This window comes from Babylonia areolata, chromosome 31, assembly GCF_041734735.1.
Source record: "Babylonia areolata isolate BAREFJ2019XMU chromosome 31, ASM4173473v1, whole genome shotgun sequence".
NCBI lineage: Eukaryota > Metazoa > Mollusca > Gastropoda > Neogastropoda > Buccinidae > Babylonia > Babylonia areolata.
In genome coordinates this window covers 24,486,935-24,499,313 of record NC_134906.1, presented here as the reverse complement: position 1 = coordinate 24,499,313, position 12,379 = coordinate 24,486,935, and the positions used below count along the sequence as shown (strand labels likewise).

The window sequence follows — 12,379 nt, the reverse complement described above, 5'->3', positions numbered from 1 at the left end:
GCATCTATGATCTTGTGATCAACATGTATTGATCAGGGATTTGAGGCCCTGTTTTAGCATAATGTTGTTGTCCTCGGAAAGGCATTTTTTTTTTCCTGCCCCGTCATCTGCACCATTTCAGTGGCATTACTCCCACGCCGCTCATTTAGATTTCCCCCATACACGGCCACCACACCTGGGTTCGTCCGTCACAGTTCCAGTGTCGGCAGTCTGCAGGGAACCATCAATGTTAGGTCGCCAGGAGGCCACACAGCAGAGGAGACCCTGCACTGCTGCTGAGTCACTTCGGTGGTGTTCAGTGGTGCCTGTTCTGATTCAGCGTACTTAGGACACCACCTACTAAGCCCCCTACTAACGTCAATAGTTGCGGAGCCAGATTGAGTGAGCGTCCCTCCCAGTGTGGAGACTGCCACCACGTCCCTCAAACAACAGTCCCCCATGAATCTGCCAACACTGAAGACACTGACAGGACTCACCCCAAGCACAAAAGTGGAGGGGTATTGAAACTGAGGTCACCATGAGAGCAGGGCATGAAAGGCCACAGACTTTGAGACTGTTTTGTTTTATATTGATGGTGATGGAGGAGGAAAGGACGGGCGCAATAGCCGAGTGGTTAAAGCGTTGGACTTTCAATCCGAGGGTCCCGGGTTCGAATCACGGTGACGGCGCCTGCTGGGTAAAGGGTGGAGATTTTTACGATCTCCCAGGTCAACATATGTGCAGACCTGCTAGTGCCTGAACCCCCTTCGTGTGTATATGCAAGCAGAAGATCAAATACGCACGTTAAAGATCCTGTAATCCATGTCAGCGTTCGGTGGTTTATGGAAACAAGAACATACCCAGCATGCACCCCCCCGAAAACGGAGTATGGCTGCCTACATGGCGGGGTAAAAACGGTCATACACATAAAAGCCCACTCGTGTGCATACGAGTGAACGCAGAAGAAGAAGAAGAAGAAGGAGGAGGAGGAAGGGCACTCCTGTTTTCTTTTCTCCACCCAGGTGTGAATTGGTACCTGACTTTGGTCGGGGAAGGGTAACATCAGCGGAAAAGAAGAGATGGGCTCCACCTTCCTGTGGTGCTGAGGCCTGTGACACAGTGGATAATAATTCACTGATACACCCATTTGTTGTTGGTTGTTTATTGTTGTTATTTTTTTTATTATCATTGTTATGATTCATATTATTATCATTATTATTATCAATATTGTTGTTATTGTTGTTAATAATATTATTATTATTATTATCATCATCATCTATTTTTTATATTCTTCTTCTTCTTATCATTATTATTATTAGCATTGCTGTAATTATTGTTATTCCTGTTATTATTTGTTGTATGGATCAATGGATGGTTATCGGTGGTCGTCATGGGTTCTTTTCCCTGACAGGTACTCCTACGGGCAACCAGTGCAGGGGAGGGCCGTGATGCGACTGGGGGTGATCCACATCAACACTGTGGCGCTCTTCAACAGGACCTACAACGATACTGTAAGTCCTTGCTTTTGACTTCTTCATTCTTCTATTTCCGCTCTCACCCTTTCTCCCAAATTTGGAAAAATCGAACTGACGGGCGCAATAGCTGAGTGGTTAAAGCATTGGACTGTCAGTCTGAGGGTCCCGGGTTCGAATCACGGTGACGGTGCCTGGTGGGTAAAGGGTGGAGATTTTTACGATCTCCCAGGTCAACATATGTGCAGACCTGCCAATGCCTGAAACCCCTTCGTGTGTATATGCAAGCAGAAGATCAAATACGCACGTTAAAGATCCTGTAATCCATGTCAGCGTTCGGTGGGTTATGGAAACAAGAACATACCCAGCATGCACACCCCCGAAAACGGAGTATGGCTGCCTACATGGCGGGGTAAAAACGGTCATACACGTAAAAGCCCACTCGTGTGCATACGAGTGAACGCAGAAGAAGAAGAACTGGGCGTCTGGTCATTCGTATTAGACGATGAACCGAGATCCCGTATGCAGCACACACGTGGCACCGTGAAAAAGAACCCATGGCAACGAGAGTGTTGTCCTCTGGCAAAAATTCTGTGGAAGAAATCCACTCTGATAGGTACACAAGTATACACGCACGCACTCAAGGCCTGACTAAACCTGTTGGGTTATGCTGCTGGTCAGGCATCATCTGCCTGGAAGAAGTGGTGTAGCGTATATGGATTTGTCCGAATGCAGTGACACCTCCTTGAGAAATTGAAACTGAAACTGAAACTGAAACTCATTCCTCTGTGTGTTCATCTGTCTGTCTATGGGGGCGCGGTGGTAGAGTCTGTTTGGTGTTTTGACTTCTGCTCCGTTGTCCATCAGTTTCAGTTTCAGTTTCAGTTTCTCGAGGAGGCATCACTCCACCTCAACCTCAACCTCAGGCCCATAACTACAAAGTAGTCATTGGGGGAAGCCTGAGGACCGCAGACGCAACCTCCCTTCTCCATCTGTCTCTGTCAGCAGCCACTGGCAGCAGCTCACGTGTGTGGAGTCCGGTCCATTGTTTGATGTTCTCATGCCAGTTCTTCCGCTGTCTTCCTCTTCTTCTCCCACCCTCGATGGTGCCTTGCATGATTGTTTTGGACAAGCTGGTGTGTCAAGTGTTGTGTCCAAACCATATCAGCTTGCGTCTCTTCACAGTTGAAAGGAGAGGTTCCTGAGGTCCAGCAAGGTTCCCAATTCTGCTCCGTACATGTTCATTGGTCCTGTGCTCGATCCAGGGAATTTGAAGGAGCTTCCTCAGGCATTTGTTCTTGAAGGCATCACTGTGTTTGGACAAATCCATATACGCTGTGCCTACATTGGCTAGGCAGATGCCTGGCCAGCAGCATAACCCAACGCGCTTAGTCAGGCCTCGAGTGCATGCGTTTCTATTCGTGTGCCTATCAAGAGTTGATTTCATCCACAGAATTTTGCCATAGGACAACACTTAGGTTGTCATGAGTTGTTTTATTTTCAGTGCGACAAGTGCATGCTGCACTTGGGATCTTGGTTTATCATCTCATCCAAATAACTAGACACTTAGTTTGATTTTCCAGTCAAACTTAAGATAAGATAAGAATAACTTTATTATCTCCAACTGGAGAAATTTGGTCAGGTGCATTATCACAACATAGACAAGTAAACAACATGGGGACCATAACTGTAAAAGTCAACAACAGCTTTTACGAATATTATGAAGATACAAATGTAAAAAATATCACATACACCGTTTCATACATACATCCACACACTGCAGGTAATAACTAGTATTCTTAATGTAAAAACAGAAAGAATTAAGAAACATTATTTGAATATAATTATAAACATAGCGTACTATACTGCACATTGATTATAATAGACAGATAAGATAAGAATAAAGATAAATTGCGGAAAACCACAACCAGATAATCGGCACACATCCGTACACCCCCCCACCCCACCCACCCCACACACGCGGATTACTTGATTAAACAAGAGTAATAAACGTATGTTCTCAAATAAAAGCATTTCACATATTCGCTTTTAAAAACATGGCAATTAATTATTACATCGCAATTATTAAACAGAAATATATGTGGCAGAGAGGGTGAGACTGGGATTGGAACGCAGACACTCATAGACTCTGTATTTGTATATGTATTTGTATTTGTATTTCTTTTTATCACAACAGATTTCTCTGTGTGAAATTCGGGCTGCTCTCCCCAGGGAGAGTGCTTCACTACACTACAGACTCTCTACAGACCTGCTTGTGCCTGAACCCCCTTCATGTGTACATGCAAGCAGAAGATCAAATATGTGCGTTAGAGATCCCATATCCTATGTCGGCGTTCAGTGGGTCATGGAAACAAGAACATATCCAGCATGCACACCCCCGAAAGCGGAGTATGGCTGCCTTCATGGCGGGGTAAAAACAGTCATACATTTAAAAGCCCACTCGTGTACATACGAGTAAACATGGGAGTTGCAGCCCACGAACGACGAAGAAGACAAAGTATGTAGAGTGTAACAGATGCACATGGTTTTTTTTTGACTCACTTGTGTAAACAAAGTGAGTCTATGTTTTAACCCAGTGTTCGGTTGTCTGTGTGTGTGTGTGTGGGTGGGTGGGTGTGTCTGTATGTCCGAGGTAAACTTTAACATTGACATTTTCTCTGCAAATACTGTGTCAGTTGACATCAAGTTAGGCATAAAAATAGGAAAAATTCAGTTCTTTCCAGTCATCTTGTTTAAAACAATATTGCACCTCTGGGATGGGCACAAAAAAAAATAAAAACTGAAGCCTAATTATATGCAAACTGCATTTACTGTTATATTTATATTTTTTTGTATTCTCTAAACTTGGCACTTTGATCTGATATTCTGACCCAACAACAAGAGCAGTCATTATTATCATTTTTTGTTCAAACAGGAACTTCTTTTGCTGAGCATGGAAGTTTTATTTATTTTGCAAAGGTTTTGGTGCAGATAGTATAAAAGGGAAATTACTCTGTAATTAATGCTAGGGGACTTAATTTGCTTTGAACTGATCTTTCTCATCTTAAACATTACATTTTGAAATTATACTCAATACATAAAAAGCTTGGATTTTTTTCTTTTTTCTTTTTTTAAGTGTATCACACAAATGAGTCTTGAAGGCCTTGCCTCTCTTGTTTTCAATGCTTCCAAATGGTACATGGAATAAACTTGTTTGTTTTCTTGTTTTGTATTTGTATTTGTATTTCTTTTTATCACAACAGATTTCTCTGTGTGAAATTCGGGCTGCTCTCCCCAGGGAGAGCGCGTCGCTACACTACAGCGCCACCCATTTTTTTGTATTTTTTCCTGCGTGCAGTTTTATTTGTTTTTCCTATCTCAGTGGATTTTTCTACAGAATTTTGCCAGGAACAACCCTTTTGTTGCCGTGGGTTCTTTTACGTGCGCTAAGTGCATGCTGCACACGGGACCTCGGTTTATCGTCTGACCACCACTCAAGGTCTAGTGGAGGGGGAGAAAATATCGGCGGCTGAGCCGTGATTTGAACCAGCGTGCTCAGATTTTCTCGCTTCCTAGGCGGACACGTTACCTCTAGGCCATCACTGCACATCACTGCTGTGCATAGAACAGTTCTGTGTTTGATGTGTAAGTGTACGTTCACGTTAAGTCCAGCCAGTTGATGCCAGCCAGTTGCCGTCAGCCAGGTGCTGTCAGCCAGTGTTTACGTTGGGCCCGGCAAGTTGCTGTCCAGCAAACTGCTGCCCCGCTGTCGGGATAAACATGGTGCTTTCCAGGAGGAAGAAAAGAATATTGCTGTGGTGGATTTTACAGAACAGATCATTGAAATGGAATTCTTGAAAATATGGTGTTCACCCAATTCATCGGAATCGAAGTACACATGGAGAATATCATCATTTGATGCCTCAAGTGATGGATGATGCTCAGAAATGTGTAGAGTACATACGAATGCGACCAGAGTCTTTTCAAGATCTGCTTGACCAATGCACTGAAGATTTGAAGAAGCAGTCAACGAATTTTCACAAGCCGATTTCGGCAGCGGAGCGCTTGATTCCCTCCCTTGAGAACCGCCAGCCTTTTCTTTGTGTGCGTGCGACAAAGCAAAAAGCTGGCTGGCAGGGGCTGGCAGGCGCTGGCAAGGGCTGGCGGCCAGCGTGAACGCCCGTCACCAGCTTACATAGCGGGAAAGTAGACCAGGATGTGCACTCCCTCTCCAGCCATTTGCTGGCAGCTGCAGCCGGCTGCCGTCAGCAACTGGCTGGACTTAACGTGAACGCACCCTTAATAATGGTCACTTTTTACTGCTGGCAGCTGGACGAACACGGTGAGTGGAACTACGCGGTGCCAGTAGCGGACATGCGGCAGCACAGTGCTTGGTTCCCCGATGGCTTTCGGCTGTACATCGAGGTCAACGTCACCGAGGACGGGACAGGGGAAGTGGGCAAAGCTGTGGCCATGGACACTTTCTTTGCCAACCCGTACTACCGGATCAGCTTTGACGACTCCAAGAAGCATTTTAAACCGGGGTTCATGTACACTTTTGTGGTGAGCTTGTGTCGTGTGTGTGTTATAAGTCTGCTGTTGGTGTGTGTGTGTGTGTGTTTGTTTGTTTTTTTTGTGTGCGTTTTTGTGGAGTTCTTGCTTTGTTGGGTTTTCTTTGGGTTTTTTTATTTTGTTGAAGTTGGTTTTGTGTGTCTGTGTGTGTGTTTCTGTCATTCTCTGTCTGTCTGTTTTTGTCTCTCTGTCTCTCTCTCTCACAGTCTCTGTTTCTGTCTGTCTGTCTGTTTTTGTCTCTCTGTCTCTCTCTCACAGTCTCTGTTTCTGTCTGTCTGTTTTTGTCTCTCTGTCTCTCTCTCACACAGTCTCTGTTTCTGTCTGTCTGTCTGTCTCTCTCTCACAGTCTTTGTTTCTGTCTGTCTGTCTGTCTGTTTCTCTGTCTGTCTGTTTTTGTCTCTCTGTCTCTCTCTCACAGTCTCTGTTTCTGTCTGTCTGTTTTATGTCTCTCTGTCTCTCTCTCTCACAGTCTCTGTTTCTGTCTGTGTGTCTGTCTGTTTCTCTGTCTGTCTGTTTTTGTCTCTCTGTCTCTCTCTCACAGTCTCTGTTTCTGTCTGTCTGTCTGTTTTTGTCTCTCTGTCTCTCTCTCACAGTCTCTGTTTCTGTCTGTCTGTCTGTCTCTCTCTCACAGTCTTTGTTTCTGTCTGTCTGTCTGTCTGTTTCTCTGTCTGTCTGTTTTTGTCTCTCTGTCTCTCTCTCACAGTCTCTGTTTCTGTCTGTCTGTTTTATTTCTCTCTGTCTCTCTCTCACAGTCTCTGTTTCTGTCTGTCTGTCTGTTTCTCTGTCTCTCTCTCACACAGCCTCTGTTTCTGTCTGTCTCTCTATCTCTCTCTCACAGTCTTTGTTTCTGTCTGTCTGTCTGTCTGTTTCTCTGTCTGTCTGTTTTTGTCTCTCTGTCTCTCTCTCACAGTCTTTGTTTCTGTCTGTCTGTCTGTCTGTTTCTCTGTCTGTCTGTTTTTGTCTCTCTGTCTCTCTCTCACAGTCTCTGTTTCTGTCTGTCTGTTTCTCTGTCTGTCTGTTTTTGTCTCTCTGTCTCTCTCTCACAGTCTCTGTTTCTGTCTGTCTGTTTTTGTCTCTGTCTCTCTCTCTCACAGTCTCTGTTTCTGTCTGTCTGTCTCTCTGTCTCTCTCTCACAGTCTCTGTTTCTGTCTGTCTGTCTGTCTGTCTGTTTCTCTGTCTCTATCTTCCTGCCAGTCCCCCCCCCCCCCTCTCTCTCTTTCTCTCACAAATGTGTCACTGTTGTATGTAGTGATGTCTGTGTGTGTGTGTTTGCTGATGTGTCACTGTTGACAATAGTGATGTTTGTGTGTGTGCTTGTGTGTGTGTGTGTGTGTGTGTGTGTGTGTGTGTGTGTGACTGTTGCCGGTAGTGATGTCTATGTGAGTGTGTTGATGTGCCGCTTTTTTCAATAATGATTGTGTGTGTGTGTGTGTGTGTGTGTGTGTGTGTGTGTGTGTGTGTATGTGTGTGTGAGTGTGTGTGTGTTGGTGTCTCACTATTGTCAACAGTCATTGTGTGTGTGTATGTGTGTGTGTTGATGTGTCACTGTTGTCAACAGTGATTGTGTGTGTGTGTGTGTGTGTGTGTGTGTGGCTGTTGTCAACAGTGATGTGTGTGTGTGTGTGTGGGGTGGTGGGGGTGGATGTCCCTGTTGTCAACAGTGATGTGTGTGTATGTAAGTGTGTGTGTGTGTGTGTGTGTGTATGTGTGTGTGTGTGTGTGTGTGTAAGTGTGTGTGTGTGTGTATGTGTGTGTAAGTGTGTGTGTGTGTGTGTGTGTGTGTGTAAGTGTGTGTGTGTGTGGATGTGTCGCTGTTGCCAGTGGTTGATGGTCTGTGTGTCTGTGACATCAGATGGATGTGACAGCAGCCAATGGGGATCCGGCCTCGAACATCGACGTGTACGTCATCGTGGGGATGAGAGATGCCAACAGAAATTCTCTGGATGGTGAGCGGCGCTTATGGTTGATGCTCTTGTGGACGGGCGCAATAGCTGAGTGGTTAAAGCGTTGGACTTTCAATCTGAGGGTCCCGGGTTCGAATCACGGTGACGGCGCCTGGTGGGTAAAGGGTGGAGATTTTTACAATCTCCCAGGTCAACATGTGCAGACCTGCTAGTGCCTGAACCCCTTCCGTGTGTAAATGCATGCAGAAGATCAAATGCGCACGTTAAAGATCCTGTAATCCATGTCAGCGTTCGGTGGGGTATGGAAACAAGAACATACCCAGCATGCACACCCCCGAAAGCAGAGTATGGCTGCATACATGGCAGGGTAAAAACGGTCATGCATGTAAAAGCCCACTTGTGTACATGCGAGTGAACGTGGGAGTTGCAGCCCACGAATGCAGAAGAAGAAGAAGAAGATGCTCTTGTGTTGTGTGGAGTGATGTGTGTGTGTGTGTGTGCGTGTGTGTGTGTGTGTGTGATAGTTTGTGGTGTGTACGTATATATTTGTGTGTGTATGTATATGTGTGTGTGAGTTTGTATGTGTGTGAGTTTGTGTGCATGCGTGCGTGTGTGTGTGTGTGTGCGTACTTGTGTGTGTGCACGCGCGTTTGTGTGTGTGTGTGTGTGTGTGTGTATGTGGACGTGTGAAAGAAATGTGCGACTGTTTTTTTTATTTACAGAGAGATAGGGATTGATTGCGAAATACTTACACGTATATGACTACCATGTTTTTAGTTAATTATTTTCAAGAGATGTTTATATTAATAGAAGCAAACGGGTTGATTGTGGAGAGATGTAAGCTACCCTGTTTTTATGCATAATTGTATTTTCATATCTATATTAACTCTCTCCATACGAACGGCGAAAGAGACGATGTAAACAGTGTTTCACCCCAGTTACCATCATCAAAATATTGCAAGCGGAAGGCTCTTATACTGAAGAGGTGAATGTTGACAAAGAATACCACAATTCTGATGACGGAAGCTAAAGGTTGGGTCATTCAGACACCCACTGGACATCCGAGGGGTCTGTGTAGAGGAGAAGAGAGGACTGGCCGTACTGAGTGAGTTAAAGAGATGTTTATATTAATGGAAGCAACGGGTTGATTGTGAGAGATGTAAGCTACCCTGTTTTTTATGCATAATTGTATTTTCATATCTATATTAAACAGAGGTACTGATGGATTTGACAAGCAGTGACAGGCGCAATAGCCGAGTGGTTAAAGCGTTGGACTGTCAATCTGAGGGTCCTGGGTTCGAATCACGGTGACGGCGCCTGGTGGGTAAAGGGTGGAGATTTTTACAATCTCCCAGGTCAACATATGTGCAGACCTGCTAGTGCCTGAACCCCCTTCGTGTGTATATGCAAGCAGAAGATCAAATACGCACGTTAAAGATCCTGTAATCGATGTCAGCGTTTCAGCATTCGGTGGGTTATGGAAACAAGAACATACCCAGCATGCACACCCCCGAAAACGGAGTATGGCTGCCTACATGGCGGGGTAAAAACGGTCATACACGTAAAAGCCCACTTGTGTGTATACGAGTGAACGCAGAAGAAGAAGAAGAAGACAAGCAGTGTATCACTGTGTTTTGTATAAGGAGGAAGGTGGCAGAATGGTTAAGGTGCTCATCTGCCAATGAAGAGTACGTCAGGGTCTGAGTGTTCAAATCCAGCTCCAGCTTCAGTTTCAGTAGCTCAAGGAGGCGTCACTGCATTCGGACAAATCCATATACGCTACACCACATCTGCCAAGCAGATGCCTGACCAGCAGCGTAACCCAATGCGCTTAGTCAGGCCTTAAGAGAAAAGAAAAAAGATAAATATATAAAAAAAAAGAACTACTACTACTAATAATAATATGTATAAGGCACAAAAACTTGATGAAGTCAACTATAAGCGTACAAAAAAAAAAACACCAAAAAAAAAAAAGAAAAAGAAAGGAGAGAAATAAATAAATAAAATAAAATAAAAGCAGCAGCAGCAACAGTAGTACTTTCATAGGTGGAGGAGGAGGAGTAGTAGTAGTGGTGGTGGTAGTAATAATAATAATAATAATAATAATGGTACTTATATAGCGCTGAATCTTGTGCAGAGACAAATCTAAGCGCTTTCGCACCAGTCATTCTCACGCATGCATAACTCTAAAACTGGAGAAACTAAAGACAAGGAAGAGGCAGGGAAGGGAGGCTGTTTTGGGAAGAGGTGGGTTTTAAGGCCAGACTTGAAAGAGCTAAGTGTGGAGACTTGACGAAGCGAGAGAGGAAGTTCATTCCAATTGCAAGGTCCAGAGACAGAGAAAGAACCGCGGCCAACAGTCGAGAGTTTGAATCTGGGTATGCGTAAGTGTAGTAGTAGTAGTAGTAATAAGCAGCAGACTGCAAATCCAGCTCTCACCCTTTCTCTCCAAGTTTTGACGGGAAAGTCAAACTGAGCGCCTCGTCATTCGATCAGGACGATAAACTGGGGTCCCTTGTGCAGCACCCACTTGGTGCACTGGAAAAGAACCCATGGCAACAAGAGGGTTGTCCTCTGGCAAAAATTCAGTAGAATAAATCCACACACACACACACACACACACATATATATATATATATTCTCGTGTTTTGTTTTGTGTATATATATATATATATATATATATATATGTATATATATATATTTGTATTTCTTTTTGTATTTCTTTTTATCACAACAGATTTCTCTGTGTGAAATTCGGGCTGCTCTCCCCAGGGAGAGCGCGTCGCTAAACTACAGCGCCACCCAGTTTTTTGTATTTTTTTCTTGTGTGCAGTTTTATTTGTTTTTCCTATCGAAGTGGATTTTTCTGCAGAATTTTTTCCAGGAACAACCCTTTTGTTGCCGTGGGTTCTTTTACGTGCGCTAAGTGCATGCTGCACACGGGACCTCGGTTTATCGTCTCATCCGAATGACTAGCGTCCAGACCACCACTCAAGGTCTAGTGTGGAGGGGAAGAAAATATCGGTGGCTGAACCATGATTCGAACCAGCGCGCTCAGATTCTCTCGCTTCCTAGGCGGACGCGTTACCTCTAGGCCATCACTCCACATATATATATATCACTCCATATATATATATATATTTATATCTAATCATGCACTCAAGGCCTGATGAAGCTAGCGTTGGGTTTTAAGTTGCTGGTCAGGCAACTGCACAGCAGATATGGTGTAGCGTAGCATAGCGTACATGGGATTTCTCCGAACGTAGTGACGCTTCCTGAAGAAACTGAAACTGAAACTGAAAGCTGAAACCGTGTCTGTGTCCACAGATGGGTTCAGCACTCCGTTCACACTGGACGAGCACGGTCACCTGGAGGAGAGAATAATGATCCCTTCTCAGGCGGAGGCTGTGCTGTTTGAAGTGAGTGTGATCTCAGTTTGAAGTGTGTGTATATACAGATGAACAGGTGTGTGTATATGTACAGGTGAAGAGGTGTGTGTGTGTACAGGTGAACAGGTGTGTGTATGTGTATAGGTGAACAGGTGTGTGTGTGTACAGGTGAACAGGTGTGTATGTGGATACAGGCGAACGGTGTATGTGTACAGGTGAACAGGTGTGTGTGTGTACAGGTGAACAGGTGTGTGTGTGTACAGGTGAACAGGTGTGTGAATGTGTACAGGTGAACAAGTGTGTGTGTGTGTGCACAGGTTAACAGGTGTGTGTGTGTGTGTGTGTGTACAGGTGAACAGGTGTGTGTAGGTGCACAGGTGAACAGGTGTGTGTGTGTGTGTGCAAAGGTGAACAGGTGTGTGTGTGTACAGGTGAACAAGTGTGTGTATGTGTACAGGTGAACAGGTGTGTGTAGGTGCACAGGTGAACAGGTGTGTGTATGTGTACAGGTGAACAGGTGTGTGTGTATGTGTACAGGTGAACAGGTGTGTGTATGTGTACAGGTGAACAGGTGTGTGTGTGCACAGGTGAACAGGTGTGTGTGTGTGTGTACAGGTGAACAGGTGTGTGTATGTGTACAGGTGAACAGGTGTGTGTGTATGTGTACAGGTGAACAAGTGTGTGTGTGCACAGGTGAACAGGTGTGTGTGTACAGGTGAACAGGTGTGTGTATGTGTACAGGTGAACAGGTGTGTGTAGGTGCACAGGTGAACAGGTGTGTGTATGTGTACAGGTGAACAGGTGTGTGTGTATGTGTACAGGTGAACAGGTGTGTGTGTGTGTGTACAGGTGAACAGGTGTGTGTATGTGTACAGGTGAACAGGTGTGTGTGTGCACAGGTGAACAGGTGTGTGTGTGTGTGTACAGGTGAACAGGTGTGTGTGTATGTGTACAGGTGAACAGGTGTGTGTGTGCACAGGTGAACAGGTGTGTGTGTACAGGTGAACAGGTGTGCATGTGTGTGCGTGTGTACAGGTATACACCATGGACCCCAGGGCCCCAG

The 12,379-nt window shown here is 45.0% G+C and overlaps 2 protein-coding genes across 2 annotated transcripts in view; both read left to right on the top strand.

The window, feature by feature from the left end:
- Positions 1-12,379, top strand: part of LOC143276316 (galactoside alpha-(1,2)-fucosyltransferase 1-like) — a 294,798-nt gene that overhangs the window by 147,228 nt on the left and 135,191 nt on the right. The window lies entirely within an intron of this gene.
- Positions 1-12,379, top strand: part of LOC143276055 (complement C3-like) — a 111,167-nt gene that overhangs the window by 35,132 nt on the left and 63,656 nt on the right. The window contains exons 9-13 of the mRNA XM_076580441.1: positions 1,391-1,490; positions 5,781-6,014; positions 7,876-7,969; positions 11,255-11,346; positions 12,352-12,379. The exon at positions 12,352-12,379 is cut by the window's right edge and continues 77 nt beyond it. Of these exons, the coding sequence (XP_076436556.1) occupies positions 1,391-1,490; positions 5,781-6,014; positions 7,876-7,969; positions 11,255-11,346; positions 12,352-12,379 (548 nt within the window). The remainder of the gene's footprint in view (positions 1-1,390; positions 1,491-5,780; positions 6,015-7,875; positions 7,970-11,254; positions 11,347-12,351) is intronic.